Source organism: Rattus norvegicus, chromosome 10 (assembly GCF_036323735.1).
Source record: "Rattus norvegicus strain BN/NHsdMcwi chromosome 10, GRCr8, whole genome shotgun sequence".
Classification (NCBI taxonomy): Eukaryota; Metazoa; Chordata; class Mammalia; order Rodentia; family Muridae; genus Rattus; species Rattus norvegicus.
Window position 1 is genome coordinate 10,618,730 of NC_086028.1, and position 20,195 is coordinate 10,638,924.

At 48.1% G+C, this 20,195-nt stretch overlaps 1 protein-coding gene across 5 annotated transcripts in view; it reads right to left on the reverse strand.

The window, feature by feature from the left end:
• The window catches only part of Rbfox1 (RNA binding fox-1 homolog 1), a 2,095,840-nt gene that overhangs the window by 1,959,921 nt on the left and 115,724 nt on the right, over positions 1-20,195 (reverse strand). For all 5 annotated transcript variants that reach the window (XM_039085817.2, XM_017597207.3, XM_017597209.3 and 2 more), the window contains exon 2: positions 342-380. In XM_039085817.2, coding sequence (XP_038941745.1) covers positions 342-380 — 39 coding nt within the window. The remainder of the gene's footprint in view (positions 1-341; positions 381-20,195) is intronic.

Here is a 20,195-nt window from a genome sequence, read left to right on the forward strand (position 1 = left end):
CTCATGAGCCTTTGATGATCTATTAACAGTGACTGTTCTGGAAAAGAAGTGAATGGTGTGCTGCGGTTGATTAGCAATGTCTGCCTTGGGCAGTGGAATCAGAGTACTGTGTCCGATGGCAAGTATGTGACCATTAGACTCAAAGTCCCTACTGTAAGTGGAAATTCACATCCAGAGGCCCACGGGCTAACAATACTGATAGAAATTCACCTTCTCTCCTACCAATGTCAACAACATGGCTCTGCTAACTAAAGAAGCAAAAGGCACATTGACACAGGAGACTGACTTACCCCATGTTTACTAAATACAACATCTTCACCTAAAATACAAAGAGTGCTTACCTGACTCTCCACCAGGCTTGGAGGCAGAGACAGCTGTTCCTGTACAGAAAAAGAGAAAGACAAGGAAGGTTTAGTGTTTAAGAAACAATTGCTTTGCGTTTGTTTTTCTCATAGGCGTCATGGTGACATTTCTTGGAAATGAATATTTTTCCATCCATTCATCTAGTCTAGGGTGTTTACTGAGTGAGTAATATATGAGCGTTGGGTGGGCAGGATCTTCATTTATTACAAGATGACAAGTGCTTGGCCTTGTCAGGAAGGTGGTGAAATAAGTCAGTTGCTGTGGGCAGAGACCAGAAGGGGCCAGATGTGTGGAGGGGTGCAAATGTCCTTTCTGTAGGAGTGGGTGAAGAGCAGCAGGAAAAGCTGATCCACAAGGAGAAGAAAACAAGAGGCTATCAGGGACCAGAGCACACTCAGTTTCATGATTGGCATTTGGAGTTTGTGTACTGTGATCATTAGATTTGTCTGTCAACTTGGCACAACCTAAAATCACCTGAAAGTCTCCATGAGGAATGTCTACACTGGGTTGGCCTGTGAACATTATCTATGGAAGACAGTCTTTATTAAACAGTTGATTGATGTGGGAAGACCTAGCCCACTGAGGGTGGCACCATTCCCTAGGAAGGGAAATCTAAACCAAGTAAGAGTAGAGAAGTCAAGCAGAGCACAAGCATGCATTGATTTCTCTCTGCTCTTGATGTGTGGATGTGATGTGGCTAGCTGTTTCAAGTTCCTGTCTTTATTTCCCCACAGTGATGAACTATGACCCAGTCTTTTTCTCAGTTGGCTTTTGTCGAGGTCTTTTTTATCACAGCAACAGAAATGAAATAGAACATGTGGCTTTATAAAAAAGTTAAAAAGCATGAGTTTATACTCCTTCTTAAAATGATACCTCAGTTCCTGAGCTAGGCACCTGTAGAGACAGTCCTTAATTCCGTAAGCATGCTCAGTTACAGACCTGTGAGGGCTGAAATGCCCCCATCTTACCAATTGTGATGGGACACAGCCAAGACTTCTGATCATACCTCACAAAACGTCACTCGTGAGGTGGACCAACCCAAACACACTCCATATAGACTGAGTGAGTAGCCAATAGGAAGGACCAGACATGTGAGGGCTGACCTACCCCTGAGCCAAGACACCACTCTGCAAACCAAGAAGGCCTGCTCTTTTCCCTCAGGCTCTCTGAGGTAAGTCTGTACTTCAGTACTGGTTGAGTTGTCTACATGGCTTCCTTCCTTAAGCCACATTGAAACTCAAACTCAGTCTTCCCTTCCAGAGGTCAGATCTGTCCACCACAGCTGTGACTGTCACCAAAGACAGAAGGACTCCTTACCTTGGTGGCACACTTCTAGTCTACTACAGATAGTGCAGATGACCCCAAAACTTGCATACAGCCGTGGCTGTGAGGACAAACAAGAGGAATGTTCACCCTGTAGGGCAGCTGACCTCCCTTCACTTGGTTGTAACAACCTTGAGGATTAAAATTGGTTGTCAGCTTGACAGGACCTAGAATCACCTAGAAGACAAGCTCTCAGCTGCACCTATCAAGGACTGTCCCCTCAGTTTAATCAAGGTAGGAAGACCCACCCTAAGTGTGAGGGCACCATGCGCGTGCGCTGAGGAGGTCCCAGACATAGAGAAAAGACAAACTGAGCTAACACCAGCGTCTACCACCACCCCTCTGCTCCATGACTGCAGATGCGTGTCTGCCCATGCGTCCATGTGTATGTACATGCAATGTCAGGTATCTTCCTCCGTCATTCTCCTATTTTTACAGAATCTCTCACTGAGCAACTAGACCTGTTGGCCAGCTAACCCAGGGCACCACCTGTTTCTGCCCCGACCCCCAGTTACAGGTGTTACAGGTTTGTACCTCTGCACTAGCCTTTTAGGATGATGCTGGGGATCTGAACTCAGGCCCTCATGCTTGAGCAACTGGCCCTTTGGTCTGATAGCCTTTTCCCCAAGCCCCCCCCCAAACCCTATTTCTAAATGCACCGGAGGATCTGATGTTTAAAACAGCCCACAACCAACATGCAAGGGGACTGTGTTCCTTGATGCTCAGTTCCTACGTTTACAGGCAACAGGTACATTCTGCCTCCTCTCAGGAAGTGATACGATCCCAGCAAAGGCAGCAACAGAGGATGCTCAGGTCACCTTTCTGAGGGAACCGTCAGGTCCAACAGATCAGGTGCCAGCATACCCCATCCAATGGAAGGGGTGGAGGGCAGCAGCCTACCCTTCTCCCTCGCATCTGTGAGCTCAGAGAATCTAGACTGCTCTCCCGGGTAAAAGCCTGGCCCTTCTTAGAGACACTATTAATAAGCTCCAAGGTTTCTTATGCTGAGATAAATTGTGTGATGAGCAGACAGGGCCATCTCACCACACCACCCACTGGCTACCTCTTCCTCCCTGTACTGTTTCATTAGACACCACTAAGGAATTGTCCGTCCAGCCCACCCAGCGACGGAAGCTATTTTTGAAAAGATTACACAGTTCGAACCTGGGCCCACTTAAAGGTAGAAATGCTGGGCGGGGGAGGATAGAAACGAACTTTGCTCCTTTCTCCTCTGCTGGAGGTGTCCCAGGGGCTTAAAAGAAGAGAGAAAAGTGCACGCCGAGTTTATCCTCAGAGAGCCACTGTGAGGCCTAAGTTCTAATTCTGAACAGTGTCTGGTGCAATCATTAGGTGACTGCCCCCCTCCTCACACCCCGTCCCCTGCTGCCTGCTGGATGCTTTACCTCTGCTCTTAGCGTCTGGGACCCTGAGCATCAGGGGAGGGGGAAGAGAAAAGGCAGGGAGCAGAGGAGGAGACAGAGACAGGAGATGAGGCTCAGGACCGGGTGGGGACAACTCCACTTGTGCTCCAGAGGTGCCAAGCCATTGCACAAGGTTGAGTACATGCGGGTGAATATGTGTAGATCTGGATGAAGTTGAGATGGGTCCTTTATGCTCTGAGCCATCTCTGCTGTATACCAATGTCACTTGCAAATGCAGGGAAGTCAAGCCACCCTGTGTGTGACTTGGAACCAGCTTCCCCTTTTCCTCCCCAGCCATGTTCTCTCCTAAAGTCACCAAGAGTGTGAACTCATAGCATCCCTCAAAAGTGATGGGTGGGCTGCAGAGGTTGGCAAAGTGAAAGCTGAATTTGAGCCCCAGAACCCAAGTGTTGGCATTTAGTCTAGGCTCCGCCCCCACAGTTACCTAGCAACAGCCAGGTATGCCTGACTCACTATAAAGGGGGCTGCTTGCCCCCTCCTCTCTCTTGCTCCTGTCTTGTCCTCCTGCTTCTGCTCCCCCTTTTTCCTATTCCCCTCCCCCTTCTCTCTCCACATGTTCATGGCTGGCCTCTACTCCTCTACTCTACTCTCCCTCTCTCTCTCTCTCTCTGCCTTTCTCTCAACTCCCCATGCCCCGAATAAACTCTATTCTATACTATACAGACCTATGGCTGTTCCCTCAGGGGAAAGGGATGTCTCAGCATGGGCCCTCAGAGGCACCCACTTCCCCCACCTCATATTCACCAAGCATATCCCTGGTTTCTCTTTATTTTTACAAAGCACCACACCAAGTAAAAAGAGATCCACGCAAGACTTCACTGGGAGTATGAAAACAAGACAGATGCCTGGCCAGCCTCACCATGCCTGTGAGGTCCAAGTCAATGAAATGCTCTGTTCTCAAAACGACAAACAAACGTACGCACGCACACACACACACACACACACACACACACACACACACACACACCAAACAGGGTGGACAGCATCCTTGGGGCTAGAGAGATGACTCAGTAATTAGAAATTCATAACACATATAAACATAAATTTTTAAAAAATATTTTTAAAAAGCCAAGATTTCAAGAAATGACTCCCAGGGTTGACCCCTGGCCTCCACATGCATTTGCACGCTCTCGAACACACACACACACACACACACACACACACACACACACACACACACACAGAATCTCGAAGTGACCAGGCTTGCAATGAGCATCTCATTCCTTCCCCAGTGGGGAGAGAGCAGACTTTCAGTCTTACACAGAAGCATCCCTTCTTTGCATCCATGACAAGTGTGTAACGTTTGGAGATCAAGTGACAGTTTTTACAATGGCTTTAGGCAATGCCAAGACAAGGAGAGCCAGGCAACCGGCATCAGCTCCATGGGATTAGAGCTAGGAAGCCTCTACCGCTTCTCCTTTGTGTTCCCCTTGTGTGAGACTCTGTCACTCAGGGCAGCCCCAGCCTCCAGGAGGATTAGGATTTCTTTAGAAGCTGGGGAAAGAAGGAAGCAGGGAGTGGGGGGTCTGTCTTTTTGATATTCAAAGGAAACTGCAGGACCCAGGCCCAGAGGACGTTCCCGGCCTTCCTTAAAAGATCACAACCAGCATCAGAGGCCTTTACCTGAGTCTCTATCCCCATGTGAAAAATGCCCCCAGCAGGAACAGCTGCCCCAAAGTAGGGTAGTACAGAGCATGCCTGCTGAGCCCCAGATCCCTGGGGAGGCCCCCAACAAAGCTCTGCATGCTCCTCTTTTCTTTGGAGGATTTCCCCCTTTTCCAAGAAGACCCCCATGCAATCAGAAGCACCTTTACACTGAAGACTCTTTTCCTTTAGGGGTCCCCATCTTTTAATGAGAAACTCCCTCTTTTTCCAAAGGGGACTTGCAAGCAGCAGCCCCAAGGAGACACAGTAAGAGGATTATAATGTTGGAAGCAACAAAGTGGCAATTACTCCATTACAGGTGAGTTACAGCATTGAGTCCCCACAGCAGAGCTTTCTAGCAAGGTCTCTCCTGCCATCTGCTTCACAGAAAGAGCAAAGAGAGCTCCTGGGGTTTGTTAGAAACTGGCCCCTCCATTTTTGCCTTCACTGTTGAAGTTAATATGGGTAAAATAACATGGCTTCCTTTCTCCCTACTGTTCAGCTTCCAGAGTCTTCCTATGGATCTGGTTCTGGCCCCAGGACTCCCCTCAGCCAGTGATGCTTTTGAGCAAACTGGGCTCACACCTGACACCAAGTAGATGTAACATCACCACCCTGCCCTCGGGAAACTAACAGGGGATTCAGGAGGCGAAACTCAGAAAGCAATCTGTAAAAGATGAGGCTCTCTAGAATCTCGTTGCCCAGATAAAAAACAGGACTCAGGAAAAGAGGGATGAGAAATGGAATGTGTGGGGAGTCACCACCAGGGGAGGACACAGGAGCCTGGGTCCCTGAAGGGGAAGGAAACACGAAGGATGACTCGGAAATCATGGGAGCACAGTGGGAGTGGCTGCTAGGCCATGATGCAAACACCCCATGCCCACCTCTCAGCCCCTCTTGTAAGTTTTTCCAGACTGATCGCTGGCTTCTGGGAAATAGATGCACAGAGCCAGCAGATGCCCCAAATGCAGACAGACAGGCAGGAAGGATGTTAGAAGGTGTGGTTAATTCCAGCTTCCACATCCAGCCCTAGGTATTGGGGAAGGAAGAGGACCTAACACAAGGACTAGAGAAGCTGGGGACAGGAATAGAGAAAAGGAGAGAAACCTGGTACCTGCCACTCTACTATGTGAATCCACAGCAAACAAATAATCTATGCTTCAGCCTTTACCCATCAGGGGCTCCAACAAGAATGAAAAAAGGTCGGGGCTAAAGAGATGGCTCAGCAGTTAAGAGCATTTTCCTGTTCTTCCAGAGGTCCTGAGTTCAATTCCTAGCACCCACATGGTGGTCACAACCATCTATAAAGGGATCTGATGCCCTCTTCTGGCATAGAAGAGTACATGCATCGGGGTACTCATACATGAAAGAAAGAAAGAATGAAGAAAGACAGAACAAAAGGAAGAAAGTGAAAAGTGTGTATGTATTAATGGATGGCAGATTCATGGGTATGTAGATAAATGGAGAAATGGTGTCATAGTTAGGACTACTATTACTGTGGTGAAACACCATGACCTAAAGCATCTTGGGGAGGAAAGGGTTTCTTTGAATCATAGTCCATTGAGGAAAGCCAAGGCATGAACTCAAACTGGGCAGGAAGCTGAAGGAAGGAGCTGATGCAGAAGCATAGAAAAGTGGATACATGCACACATTCACAGATGTATGGAAGAATAAGTGGGGGAAGAAGGACTAGAGGATGGGTTTGTGGATGAATGGATGGATAATGGATAGATAGAGGGAGGGATGGATGGACAGACAGATGAATGCATGGATTCACAGAGAGATAAATAAATACTATCATAGTCTTCTGTTGTTATGACTACAGAACACCAAAATTTATAAATCTTTCAACACCCCAGTGTGCTTAGGCTCAAAGCATCCTGGAGGCCTTTCTGCTTAGAGGCAAGGTCCTAGGAAAGACTGAGTCTGGGACAGTCTGGGACAGCCCTTTTCAAGGCTGTGAGACTTACAGTCCATCTGCCCACCTTTCCACATGCAGCGCTTACCTATGTAAGGCAGAAGAGTCAGTTACATTTGTCTCTGGCGGGAATCAAAAGAGGCGACCCACAAAAACTGCAAAGAGCTGTGTATAGCAAACAACGTGGATGCAGTCACATATATGGCGCTTCCTTCTCCTTTCCCCTCTCCCTATACCACCAGACAGCGACACTGGTGCCACATATCACCCCTCACAAGCCTCAGCCCCACTGGTCCTCTCCTGCTCCACTCCTCCTATGGGTGCAGCCAAGCCACCAGTGACACAGAAAATGGCTAAGTTAGTGCACACAAGAACAATTCTGCTGAGGCTTCTCGATCCAGCTCAAGGAAGAGCACCCCGCAGTTAATTTTTAAAACGCTATCTATATTTAATGCAATATGAATATTTAACTCACTTAGTGCAATATTTAATTTGATCTCCAATGCAAATAAAAATAGTAAACAAATCAGTTAATGATTTACACACAGGCTCTGCTGTTGTGTCATGAAGCCTTTCTCGGTTGACAATCTTTTTTCCTTCTCTCTAAGCAGACAGGCTAGAATGTTCCAGCTGCGACTTCCTAAGTGGGTCAGAGTGTCCTGTGGGGAGTGGGCTCAGCCAGGAAGTAGCCACAGCTTTGATTTGAGATTTAATTAAATCATAGTACCCACTGGGCACTACACTAAGACCTGGTGGGAAGAGAGAATGAACCCTTCTCCCACAGACTTCATGATCCAGTGGGAGATAGATACAATTCTCTGTCAGTTCAAAGGGGTTCGGGGAAAGAATCCTTACTGCTGGCTGCACTGAGCACTGACAAGGCCCCTAGCCCAGATGTTGCAGGTAGAGATGCCATCAGAACCAAGGCAACCTGGGAAATGGGCTGGGGGTGGGGCAGAGGGATCCAGGCACGAGAAGAGCTTGCTCAAAGACATTTATGAACTAAACATCTGTGTGGCAGTTTGAATGAGAACTGTCATCCACAGACTATTATTTGACACTTGGCGTCTAACTGGCGGCGCTGTTTGGTGAGGTTGTGGAAGTCTGAGGAAGTAAAGCCTTGCTGGAGGAAGTAGGGTCACAAGAAGTTGCTCCACTTCAGTCCAACCCCAATGCTTCTGGTGTGGATACAGATGGGATCGCTTAGCTTCCTGCTCCTGCCACCATACCTTCCCCACCCTTGTGGATTCTTCCTCTGGAACCGTAACCCAAAGTCTTTCTTCTACAAAGTACATGTGATCATGATACTGTGTCACAACAACAACAAAAAAAATGTAACAAATACATTCTGTGCCTCTGGAACCCACATGTCTATGTCGGGGAAATGACACATGACACCATCCACGAATAGAGCTGATGCCCTTGTAAGAAGCAATGTCTGTGAGCCAACCAGAAAGAGTGCCCTCCACAGGAATCAGCCAGCAACCTTCATCGTGGACCTGTCTACCTCCGGTACAAGGAGAAATAAATCCTCATCGTTTAAGCCATATGAAATCACAGCATTTCTTTACAGTAACCCAAACTCAGAACTGTGCTGATGACTAGAGAAGTTGGGCAGGCTGAAGAACACAGAAGAGGGGCAACCCCAGGTGAGGGTCATCATCCCGAGCCACTTGGCAAAGAGGGGACATCATCCCAGAGGCAGTGAGAATTGAGCTTAGGAGTGATGTGACTGGAAGTGTGCCACAGAAGGATCGCTCTGGCAGGGTGACGGTTCCACAGCAGAGAGCTATTAAAGCGATCTCGAGAAAAGAGGTGCCAAAGGGAATAGAGAGGAAGTGAGCGGATTAAAGAACTAGAGAGAACATTGACTTGATGGGTCTTGGCACCTGGCTGAAGCAAGAATGGAGAATAAAGCAAGGCCCGTGTGCGAGCTTTCGGTATGAACTACCAAGTGAGTACATTAAATAAATATTAATGGTCAATGACACCGTCACCGCCATGATCGTCGGTGACGAGGTCATGGTTCCCATGTTGGAGATGGCAGGGAGTCCATCTTTCCTTCCGTATCACATTTTAAGTCTTTTCCTAAAAATGAATGGCACCCATGAGGAGTTTAAAATATGGCAGATGAGGCTGATGGCACCTGACTTCATCCTGTGAGAGGCAAACACAACTTTGTGATAAATGCCCACCAACAGGAAACCTGTCCAATGAACTGGTTCCATTCCATACAGCAAAATGTCTGTGACCATTAGAAGTCGATGCACTGGACTTGTACTTAATGGCACAGAGAAGTTGGCATAATGTATTATTAATCCCTTTGGAGTGTAGACATAATGATCTCATTTTAAGCATGTTTGGGATTTTGTTGGAGCATGAACTACACAACAGGATTTGTATTCATTTTTCTATCTCTTCTTTCCCGTGTTCCTTAGTTTTCCCAGGCCCATGTACTAATCAATGTGATTTTTAACACTATAAAAATAAGCAAACGTTAAGATATCTAACTTATTCCAGTGTGCATCAAAAACTTTGGAAGCTTTCGCTTCATGCTGCGAATTGTCCCCCTAAACATGAAGGGTACAGTCAAAGACTGGTCATATTCTAAGACTCATGCCCTTTGCTTTGAAGAGGAAGACCAAAGTTCTCTGGCTCTTCACCCTTGACCCCGTGCCTCTCCTCTCAACCACTGCCGTGGTTCTACTGTCATTTCTTATTATCCCATTACAAGAATGGGCGAACGCCACATAAATGGAAACTATTCTGCTGAAGATCAGAAGTGCGGATCAAAATAAGGCCGAGGGTGATTCATCTTTTGTGGGAGATGGAGATCTGGATGAGTCAAATATTGTAGAAATCTAAGAGAGGGAGAACAATTGAAAATATGTCATCTTGGTCAGGATGAAAGAGAAACCCTTAGATCTTCTCCCAGGCATGTTTCTTGCAATGTAACTCATCCCGAATTACTTGATACCTTTCTGTCAGGAGATCAGTGTACTGTGTGAGTAATGCGGTGTCAGCTTGCCACAGTTAGTATCACGCTAGATGAGAGTCTCAATTTGGGAACTATCTAGATCAGGTTGGCTTGTGAGTATGTCTGTAGGGAATTGCCTTCACTGTTCATTGGCCCAGTCCACTGTGGGTGGCACCATTCCCTATTCTGGACCCTAAACTGTATTAAGCACCAAGAAAGGTTGCAGAAAACAGGCAGGCAGCATGGGTGGATTGATTCTATTTCTGCTCTTAACTGTGTATGGTGAGATCAGCTGCTTGAGATGCTCCCTTGATTTCCCCTCAATTGTGGACTGATACCTGGGCTTGTAAGTCCAATAAACCTCTCCTTCACTTAAGCTGCTTTTGGTAAGATTACTTGTAAAAGCAATAGAAATAAAACTAGGACATACTATGTGGTGGAGGGAGTGGTGCTGTGGGGCGTTCAGGAAGTGGGGCCTGGCTAGAGAAAATGGGTCACAATGTGCAGGTCATTCAAGGTTCTACCATCCCTAGTTCCTGTTCTGAACTCTGATTCCTGTTCCACTATGGTGCGAGGGCGCTACATGCTCCTGGCATCATGAACTCCCCCATGCCTTCCTACATGTTAGACCAAAACCTCAGAAACCATGAGCAAAAACAACCCTTTCTTTAATGGTCTATTTTATATAAGAGGTCAAATAATGGAGATACACAGAGTGACTGATGTTGGCACTGGAAGGGAACTGGATCTGTGGTGACATCATGAAACTGTAAAAGGAACCTTTAAGAGCAAGAAGTTTGGGGATGGGGAGATGGAAAGATGGGGAGCTTGACCTTGAACTTGACCTTGAGCCAGACAGATGGAGCAGAAAGAAGTAACAGGAGCAAGGGAGATGAGTGTCATGCATGTGGCATGTTTTGTGGCATGTTGTACGTGTGGCATGGAGGGCAGATACCAATCATGAGGTGACCAAACCCTTCTGAAAGGTTTTGTAAAGTGACATTGGAATGAGACAGAGACCAAACCCACAAAATTTGGTACAAAAGCAGGGCAAAGGAAGAAAAGGAACTGAAGCCAGATGAACAATGATACTTGTCCTTCTAGCCAGAACTGGGCCTTCCTTTCCTTGAGTCTTAGAACATCATATATAATTCTAGTTAAACTCCACCAAAAGTAAGCCATCCCTCCTATCTCCAAATTCTCTGATAATCACTTAGTAGGTCCCCAATAACATCTGCCCCATGTGAGCCCTCTGAAGCAGGGGGAGGCCGAAAACGCTAATTAGCTACAATCTAAACTAATTGCTTTTTAAACTTCTCCTATAAGCCTGACTCGTAATGGCTCCTAAGAATCGATGTTTCATTATTTTTTGTCATTGCAGAGACTGACCCTGTCAATGGGTCGTTAGGAATCAGCTCTGGGTGAGGTCCCCTCCTCCTCTCCTACCCCCCTACCTCTTTGTCTCCTTCCTTCTTTCCCTCTTCTCCCTCCTTTCCTCCTCCTCTCTCCCCTTGTCCCTCCTCCCAGCCTTCCCTCCTTCCCCCTTCTCCACCTCTTCTCATTGGCACCAAAATATCATCACCCTACAGAGAAAAGAAAGCCAAGCCTCAAAAATGAAGATCCTGGGCCACCGCCCAGAGCAGCATGGGAAAGCAGAGGCTACAGTGTGGGTCAGGAGTGAGGAGGCAGTTGGCGACCACCCTCTACCTAACAGGCCATGAGCACACCAGTGCCATGTGACCTTGTTAATCACTGCAATAACACTGAGAAGCCTGGGCTGTCACCTGCCCACTTTTCAGATGCGAGCACTCAGGCTCAGAGCTCAGAGTGCTGAAGCTTGAGCACACCACATTAAACAGGGAAACTACAAAATTGTACAGGTCTCACAAGCCAGGCCTCCCGTGTGCCTCTGGTAGGGGCCACCTGCTTGGAACTTCAGGGTAAAAGCTCAAAAAAGGATTCCTGAAGGATCTCCTACCCAAAAGGTGTTTGTGGCACACGGGTTACACAGCCAGCCTGAGTCTGACTTCAGGGGGCAATCCCTTCTTTATTTCTCGACTCTGACCCTCATGGGAGTTGGTTACATAAACCCAAACAAAATAGCACACTGAAAAGAGCAAAGAAGTGGGAAAGCGGCCTTCTGGTGCCAGAGACAACAAGACCGCCTGTCTGAGGGACGAGGGCCTGAACACACAGGCCCTTCCAAGGGGCCAAGTACACTAGCTGTGTTCCCTCATCTGTGTCAAGGTCAAAGACACCAACAAGCAACAAGCCAATGGCAGATCCATTTTCAAAAGTCTCCCTAGAGCCCTTCGGGAAGCACCCAGGTCCCCCAGCACAGGACCTGACTCTGGATCACCCTACTAGTGTTCTTCTGTGGGCATGGGAGGGAAGGAGCCTAGAACATTCCACCATGAGACCCTTGTCACTGCCCCTCAAGCCTTTCTAAACATTTCATTCCCGCTCTCCTGTGGCCCAAGTGTTCATCGCATGCAGAGTTGGTACTGATGTGGTGCAGACAGGGAGTGCTCAGCAAATGTTAGCGCCAGTGCTCCCTGTGTTTACATGGTTAATTGCAAACACAGGACTCGACGGAGAGGTATGTGGAGGATGGGGGTGGAAACCCAGGGTAGAGTTCAGTATTTTTCTGGCCACTGTTAATTAGATGGTTGGAAGACGGAGGGATTCTGGGCGTGAATGCTGATGACGTATCTTGGATCATGTGCAGGTTGCCTCTTTATAACCTCCCAGGAACCTAAGATGTTTTAGGGTCTGATGCAAAAACTGGGTCATTTTGGAATCAGTGAAACAAACAGCCACGTAGAAACCAAAGGTTTGCGCTCCCACCAAGTAGAAGTGTGATGAAGGAGAGATGTTCCCAGGACAGCTATGTCATATCCTTAGGGAAAGAAGGGCAGAGGTGACAATGCCACCAGAAAAGACCCTGTGGTGAGAACAAGAGTGGCCAGGTATAGAAATGGAGGCTTTGCAGCAGGGAGAAGAAGGAGATGAATTCCAAGCAGAAAACAAGATGCATGTGGACTCAGCTGCTTTGAGAGATAATGACTTGAGGGCACTCTGTCTGCCCTCTCCTCTGACTTATCCAGGATGCCAAGAGCGAGGTCAGATATGTTCACCAAACCCTGCTGAGTTTCTAAAATATGTCCCCATATCCTTTGTCATTCGCAAGGCACAATCTGCATGGACCTCTGGCCTAAGCTCCACCAGGAGGAACCAAGAACCAGGCCAGGCTTCTGCAGGGCACTCAGGTGGTACGATTCCATGGGGCTGCGCCCACACTCCTGCCAGGGCCAGAGAGAGACATGGGGACTTGGGTGTCACTGGAGAGAAATCAGTATTGCTTCTTGGGTGATTTTCCTGGGAATTCTATTGTACACGGGTCACATAACACAGCTCTCCCCGAACGTCAGCGAATTGCCCTGTAGTGTGGGGATGTGTCTGCACCACACAGGACACATCCTCCCTCTCTGGCCTGGTTAAGACGTAGGTGAGTTGGAGCAGCAGACTAGCAGAGAGGGTACTGACAGCCCCAGTGTGGTTAGTGAAGGCAGAATCATGATGTCGGGTCCTTCTGTCCTTCTGCTTAAAGAAATACAAGCAGAACTCTGAGAATATCCCCAAATAAGCATTGGTTCTGCAACCCAAAGGTGACCCTCCTGGTTGAGGAACAAGAGGTCAAAGGGCATCCAGCCCCTGGCTTAGGAACTCTCCTTCATTCACGCCCTGGTAACCATGGCCCTTCATCTGACTCTACCAGAAGGCTCTGCTGACTGGACAGACTGAGACCCCAGGAGCATCCAAGGCATTTGGCCATCAGCAGACAATCAGTCACTCTGAGTATATGAGAGAAGCAAATAAGAGGCTATAAAACACAGAGACGGTCACAGAGAAGGTCACACAGCTGGTAAGTGGCAGAACCACAACTCGAACCTGACTGGTGGTGATGGCTGTTAAGGGTTTTAAGTGAATTCTTACCCAATCAAGACCCACTTGGAGATGCCACGATTGTACCGTGTCCATAGAGTACACTCGTGATGTGTACTTGTGATGTGAAAGAAGAAAGATTTCAGGCTGGGCTCTTGGCAAGAGTGCCCCGGACAAAGCCGCTGCTGAGAGAAAGGTCAGGCAGGAGGTACATGTGCAGTGGCAGCATCCTTCTCTCTATTAGGGTGGACAGCTTGCTGGGTTTGGCCTGAGCCTTTGTTGGGAGGTTCGGTTTCTTGCAAAATGTGCTGGTGAGTCCATACCACCTCCATCGCCAACTCCCAAAAGGAAAGACTCTGTGGCTACCGTTAGGAACCTAGGACTCGGAGGAGGAGGAAACAACCTCAGAAGGAAAGGCTCCTGCCAGATGGAGCCGGGTAGGAGCCCAGGTCTGACAATACCCAAGAGTGTGGGTCACATGGTTCAGGATGCTGCCCACCACATGGAGGCAAGAGCAGGGACCAGCCTGGTCACAAGGTGTCTCCAGGCCCAAACAATATGCTGACCATTCCAGTTCTGAAAGTGAGATAAGGACCAAGAGCAAAGAAAGAGACCCTTTCCGGAAGCATTTCCACGAGCATGTACATGTATCGAGGACACGTGTGTGCATGGTGTGTGGTGAATGCATATATGTGCAAGAGAACAAGTATGTTCACATCTGTGGTATTTACTTGAATGTGTAATGTGTATGTGTGTGCACGCATATGTGTGCATATATGGTGTAAGTATGTGTGTGTATGTGTATATGTGCACGTGTATGTGTGAATGCTGGTGTAAGTATGTGTGTGTGTGCATGTATGGTGTAAGTGTATATCTGTATGTGAGTGTGTGTGAATGCTCACCTACAGGTTGTACACGTGGGGAGTTCAGAAGGGAGCATCAGCGTCTTCCTCAGTTGGTCTCAACCTTATGTTTTTCTGGAGTGGGTTCTCTTTGGACTTTCATTTCCCTGCTACACTGAATTGGTAAGCCTTGAGATCCACCTGTGTCCCTCCCCTCTCTCCCAGCACTAGGGTAACGGGTACAGATTGTCATTCGTGGCTTTTAACATGGGTGCTGGAGGCTTAACTCAGCTCCTTGTGCTTCCAAAGCATTTTCCATAAAAATGCACGCATAGAGGAGGTGTGCGTACAAGCAGCCCAGATCATTGCTCCTTCTATGGGACAACGACAAGTCAGCTCCTTGATACCCAGCTCCCTCTGATGCAATCTGTCAGTGAGAAACAATTTCTCCAGGGCAAAACCTGGCTTCTTCCTCCCTGTGAGCATCTTCGATGGACGTGGTCCAGTGCTGACATCTCCGAGTAGGTCCCGCCCCATGTAAGAATTCCCTTTCAAACCCTTCACATCCATCTCCAAAATCAATGCGACTGTCAGTCTTTTACTTGTTAACACAATAAAAATTCTTCAAACTGCATCTCCTTTTTACTCTGTGAACCCCCACTCAAAGCCAGCCTGAAGGGGAAAAAGAAGAGGAGAAAGAGAGCTATCCTGAGGAAACATGTTCGGTTTCATGATAAGGGAATTTCTGTTGTGTGGAAGCAATTTCACACATAGTGCCACTCAACGTGTTCCTCTTTAAATAGTCTGTTTCCCTAGCAGGGAACAAATGAGTTAAGCAGCTACGTCATGCCACCCTGCAAACACGTCCACTGAGTAACAGGTCACTACCTTCAAGGCAATCGCCCCACCCCAGCTGGCAGAAAAGGTGCCATGGAAGCGGAGAGGTGGCTGTTGGGTGCCTGTGAGACTCTTCTCCACCTCTGGGTAGGAAAACACAGAGTTGAGAGCAAGTGTGAGAACCAGCTGGACACCACCAAGCACCGGGTTTACTGCCGATTAGCTTGAGGGGATCCGATGGCTTGGTTTTTAGCCCAGGCTGGCTTTGGGCTTCAAGGTCCCCTGCCTTAGTCTCCCTGGCACTGAGATGAGAAGCCACCACACCAGACTTCAATTTCTGGGCTTGAATGCTGTGCTTTATTCAAATGAATGCCAGTCACCTGCTGGGTAATACGCACAAGAGTCCCATAGGTGGCCATAAATAAGACACTTGATCACCAACATTGGGGAGCCGATGGGTAAAATAGATACTCGTAGCAGAGACAAATTTCAGGGTGTTCAGGCATTGATGGTACGGGACATGGAGCCAGGACAGGGAGGAGGAGGGGAAAACAGAGGAAATGGATACTTCGATCAATTACCACAGCCCTGCTAATCCTTACCCCTCAAGGAGACTCAAGATACCTGACAACTCTCTCTTCTGACACATCACACTAATCTAAGCCACCAAGTCTCTTTTGGGGACCACTAACAACAGTTTCCTAAGGGTCCCCTGGAATCTATCCTGGTCCATGCCCGCTCACCCTGAAGTCCAGGTTGATCATGGCTGTCTGCTCATGAGAGCCCACCAGAAGAGGAGGTGGGGCATGAATCGGAGAAGGAAGAGGAGAAGCAGGAAGATGAGGGGGATGAAAAAGAGGGGAAATAGGAAGAGGGGGAGGAAGAGGAGTGAGGAGGGAAGGGAGCTGATTTCCCCCTTTCCCTGCAGGGCAGGCCCTTTCAAGATGCTGAGCAAACATCTTAAGCTTCACCTTCCTCCCCTGCATAGAGCCCAGTAGGAAACTAAAAATCCCTGATAACCTGTGAGAGACTGGCCCTCACGCAGGTCACTCCACTGCTATCGGGCTGAGCTGACAGAAGCAAAGGCACCGGAGAGGGAGCCTCAGTTCACCTCCTTGTTTCTCCCACTGCCCTCTCCTCTCTCTGGGCACTCCGTGCAGCCAGGCAACTGGCTCCAAAGATGTTCAGCGCAGGGCCCTGAGACATCCGGGGCTACAGGAGAGCTATTACCCTTTTCTCCTCGGTGGCCCGTCAGAGGGGTGACTGGCTTCCAGACAGTGCTGCAGAGTACACTCCTGCCTGCCCGCGCAGGAACATTGCTCAGCCTGGTCTGCCAGCGAGATGTGCCTTCTTCAGGATCTGATCATCTACAGCTCTCTTTCTGGCCATGCTGGCTGCTAGTGTGTGGTGGGTGGCACCGAGTTAAATGTGTGAGCCATGGGCTGTCACAGCCCTGAGCTGCCAGACTGGAGTCTCGATGTGGCGGTGAAGTCACCGGAGGCAGAGCAGCACTACCCAGCTCTGACAGGCCAGCACACTACACCTCCATCTGCTATCACTTAAAGGCGTGGATCGGACAGCCAGCCGCAATTAATGGAACACTGACTATTTTCCAGCTTTTATTTTGAAGTAATTTCTGGGGGAGTCTCGCTGGCCTCTGTGCCGGGCCAGACGGCCGGTGGTCTGTCAGTCAGGCTCAGCTCCCTTGGAACAATTAATCAGCAGTTGGTGCTAAAACCGATTTACTGGACTGGGCTGAGAGACACCTCAGTTCTCTCTATTAATGCGCAAAATGAAATCGTTTATGAGCGCTGAGTTCTGTGCCTGGTGCTGTTTCGTCCTCTGCTTAGTGAGCTCGAGATGGGAAGGTACCTTTCTGAAAACTGGATGCCAGTAACACGCTAGAACTGCGTACCAATGTCTGTAACTTCAGTTCCCGGGGATCCCATGTCCCCTTTTCTGACCTCCTTGAGCGCCTACATATGTGGATATGTAGCTTAAATATAGAGACGCACAAAAATCAAAATTTAATGAAGTGAAATAAACTTGAAGCTCTGAAAACCAGTATTACTCTTCTTTTTTTTTTTTCCTGAGCTGGGGACAGAACCCAGGGCCTTGCGCTTGCTAGGCAAGCGCTCTACCACTGAGCTAAATCCCCAACCCCAGTATTACTCTTCTAAGTAGAGAGACAGTCACCTACTCTTTAGTGTATGTATAAGAGCATGTGTGTGTGTGTGTGTGTGTGTGTGCAATTGTATGTATGCAAGTGTCTGTGTACATGTGGAGGTCAGGGGTCAATGTCAGGCAACTTGTTCATCTCTACCAACCCTATTAGTGGAGATAGTCTCTCACTGAACCTGACACTCACGGATTCGACTAGACTGCCTTGCCTGCGGCTCCCCAGCAGTAGGACTACAAGTTACTACACCAGCTTTTTCACAGGGTTCTAGGGATTGAACTCAGGTCCCAGTGCTCACAGAGCAAGCACTTTAATGGCTGAGCCATCTCACCAGCCTCCTCTGTATTCTACAAGTGAATGTTTCTCTTGAGTGATAATCCTCTAGATACATGAATTAAACACATTGGAATGCTTAATGTGGTACCCAACCTAGAACTGGTATTACTGTTATTCTTGTTGTTGTTATTGTTATTATTACTTGTTACTTTGGGAGGTTTAGAACTAGCAGACTGAAAGTCACATCAGGACTTCACACCAACTCTATCATCTTCTAGATGTCAGAGTAAGCCTACTGAAGCAACAGTTTGGCAAGCATATGCCTCTCAAATGGTGTATGTCCATTTCTGGAAGCTGCTGTAAGAAGCAGCCATGGATTCATGGAGACCAGAAACCAAAGTCAAGGAGTCGGAAGGGACATAGCTCCCTCCAAAGGCCCCACCAGTGATCTTCCTCCTCCAGCTCCTGGTGGATCCTGCTATTGCTAGGCTTGTAGCCATACCATTACCCAGCCTCCACCTCAGTCTTCCCATGACCGTCTTCTTTCCTTACAAGGAAATGAGAGCCCTAGTCCAAGAGGGACTTCCTCTTCAAGCCCTAAACCAACCTTCTCTCCCAAGACATCATTTCCACATTACAGAGAACACTCTTTTGCAGAGACTTCCTTAACTTACCACAGAGGGTAGTCTGGGCACTTCCTCCGTGGTCAGGTATCTAAGTGAGAAGCACCCATGGATGTATTTGGCTAAAAGCCACCACACAGAAGCTACTGAGTCACCACACACCTGGGGAGGGCCTTTTGGTGAGGCAGCTGCCTTTAGTCATCTGTGTTCTTATAAGTGACCCCAGTAGACTTGCTGTTCACCCTGCTAGACTTGGGTGGAATATTCTCTTTGGGCTTTTGTCAGCCCCCTATTGGGGGTTAATAGACATTTACTCACAACTCCTCAGGAAATAAAAACAGTGGAAGCCCTCCTCTCATATGATGGCTGCTTAGGAATGTGACCATCTTTTGGACATAGAGAACACATCCCAAGGCCAAGAATGGTGCCTTAACTCACTGTTACGTTTACAGCACTGTTGTGTCCACCCAACAGCCAGGGTCATGTAAGAAAAGCCATTGAACAAAGGAGTCAATGACTAGATCTTCAGAGGTCCATCCACGACTTAAGAGCACTGAGCTTGATTGACACATGGCATTTAATTATCAACACTATGAGCCCTCCCCCAACTGCCTGATCCCTGTGCCTTTCAGTACATCTAGAAAAGTCCAGCTGTGAGGTTATAGGTCAGCTTGAGACACTAAGACCTTGTAAACAGAACTTTTTTTTTTTACACATTTCATTTTCTCTTGGAAAAAGAGCTTCACAGGCAGTGTATACAGATAGAGAAGACAGGAGACATAAGACAGGGCAAGCACAGCACACATGCTCTAAGAAACGGGGATGCTGAACTGGGCATAGTGGCCCTTGCCTAGACTCATACTGGAAATAAGGTGATATCAGACTCAAGAGACTGTGGCAGTGACCCGTTTTAATATTCAATTCCACAGGAAAGAGATGTCAATGCAGAGAAAAGGCAAAAATGGCCTGCGTGCTGGTTTGGCACAAATCCTCCAATCTTGAGAAATCCCTGTCCTCTTCTCTCATAGGCTAGGACCTGCCCACTTCCCTATTCCCTATTTTACTGGTTAGGACACAGAGCCTTATCTAATAAATGATTTGGGGCTAGAGATGGCCCCTTTTCTGACCTCGGGCTCAGTCACATAGCAGACTGACTGTAATTTTCCAACCCAGAGTTCTGAGAAAGATAGACCTGCTGCCAGCTAGGAACGGGGGAGGGGAGGGCTCAGTTCTTTGACTCTGCTGAACTCCAAGAGCACCTCAGATGGAAATGAACTGGATCAACCCATTTCTTACATCTCAGAACTAAAGGAGCAAAAGGTAGAAGGTTTGGGTTTTTTGCTTGTTTGAGTTTTGTTTGTTTGTTGTTGTTGTTGTTGTTTGTTTGTTTTGTTGGTAAAAAATCAGTCTAAGACGTAGAGCAAGACCCTGTGTCAAACAGAAAATGAAAGAGAAGGAAGAAGAGGAGGAGGAAGCAGGGGAGGAGGAAGTGAAGAAAGAAAGAAGGAGAGGAATAGGAGGAGGTGGAGAGAGAGAAAGTGGAGGACGAGGAAGAAGAGGATAAGGTGGAGGAGGTGGAGGAAGAAGAGTTGGAGGGTAGGACTAGGAGGAAGAGGTGAGGGAGGAGGAGGAGAAGGAGTAGGAGGTGGAGGAAGAAGAAGAGGTGGAGGAGGAGGTGAAGGAGGTGGAGGAGGAGAAGTAGGAGGAGGAGGAAGAGGTGGTGGTGGAGGAAGGGGAGAAAGAAGTAAAGGAGGAGGACAGAGAAGAGGCAGCAGCTGTATATGTCCCCATCAGAAGGAGTGGACTGGGGGCCTCAAACAGTGCTA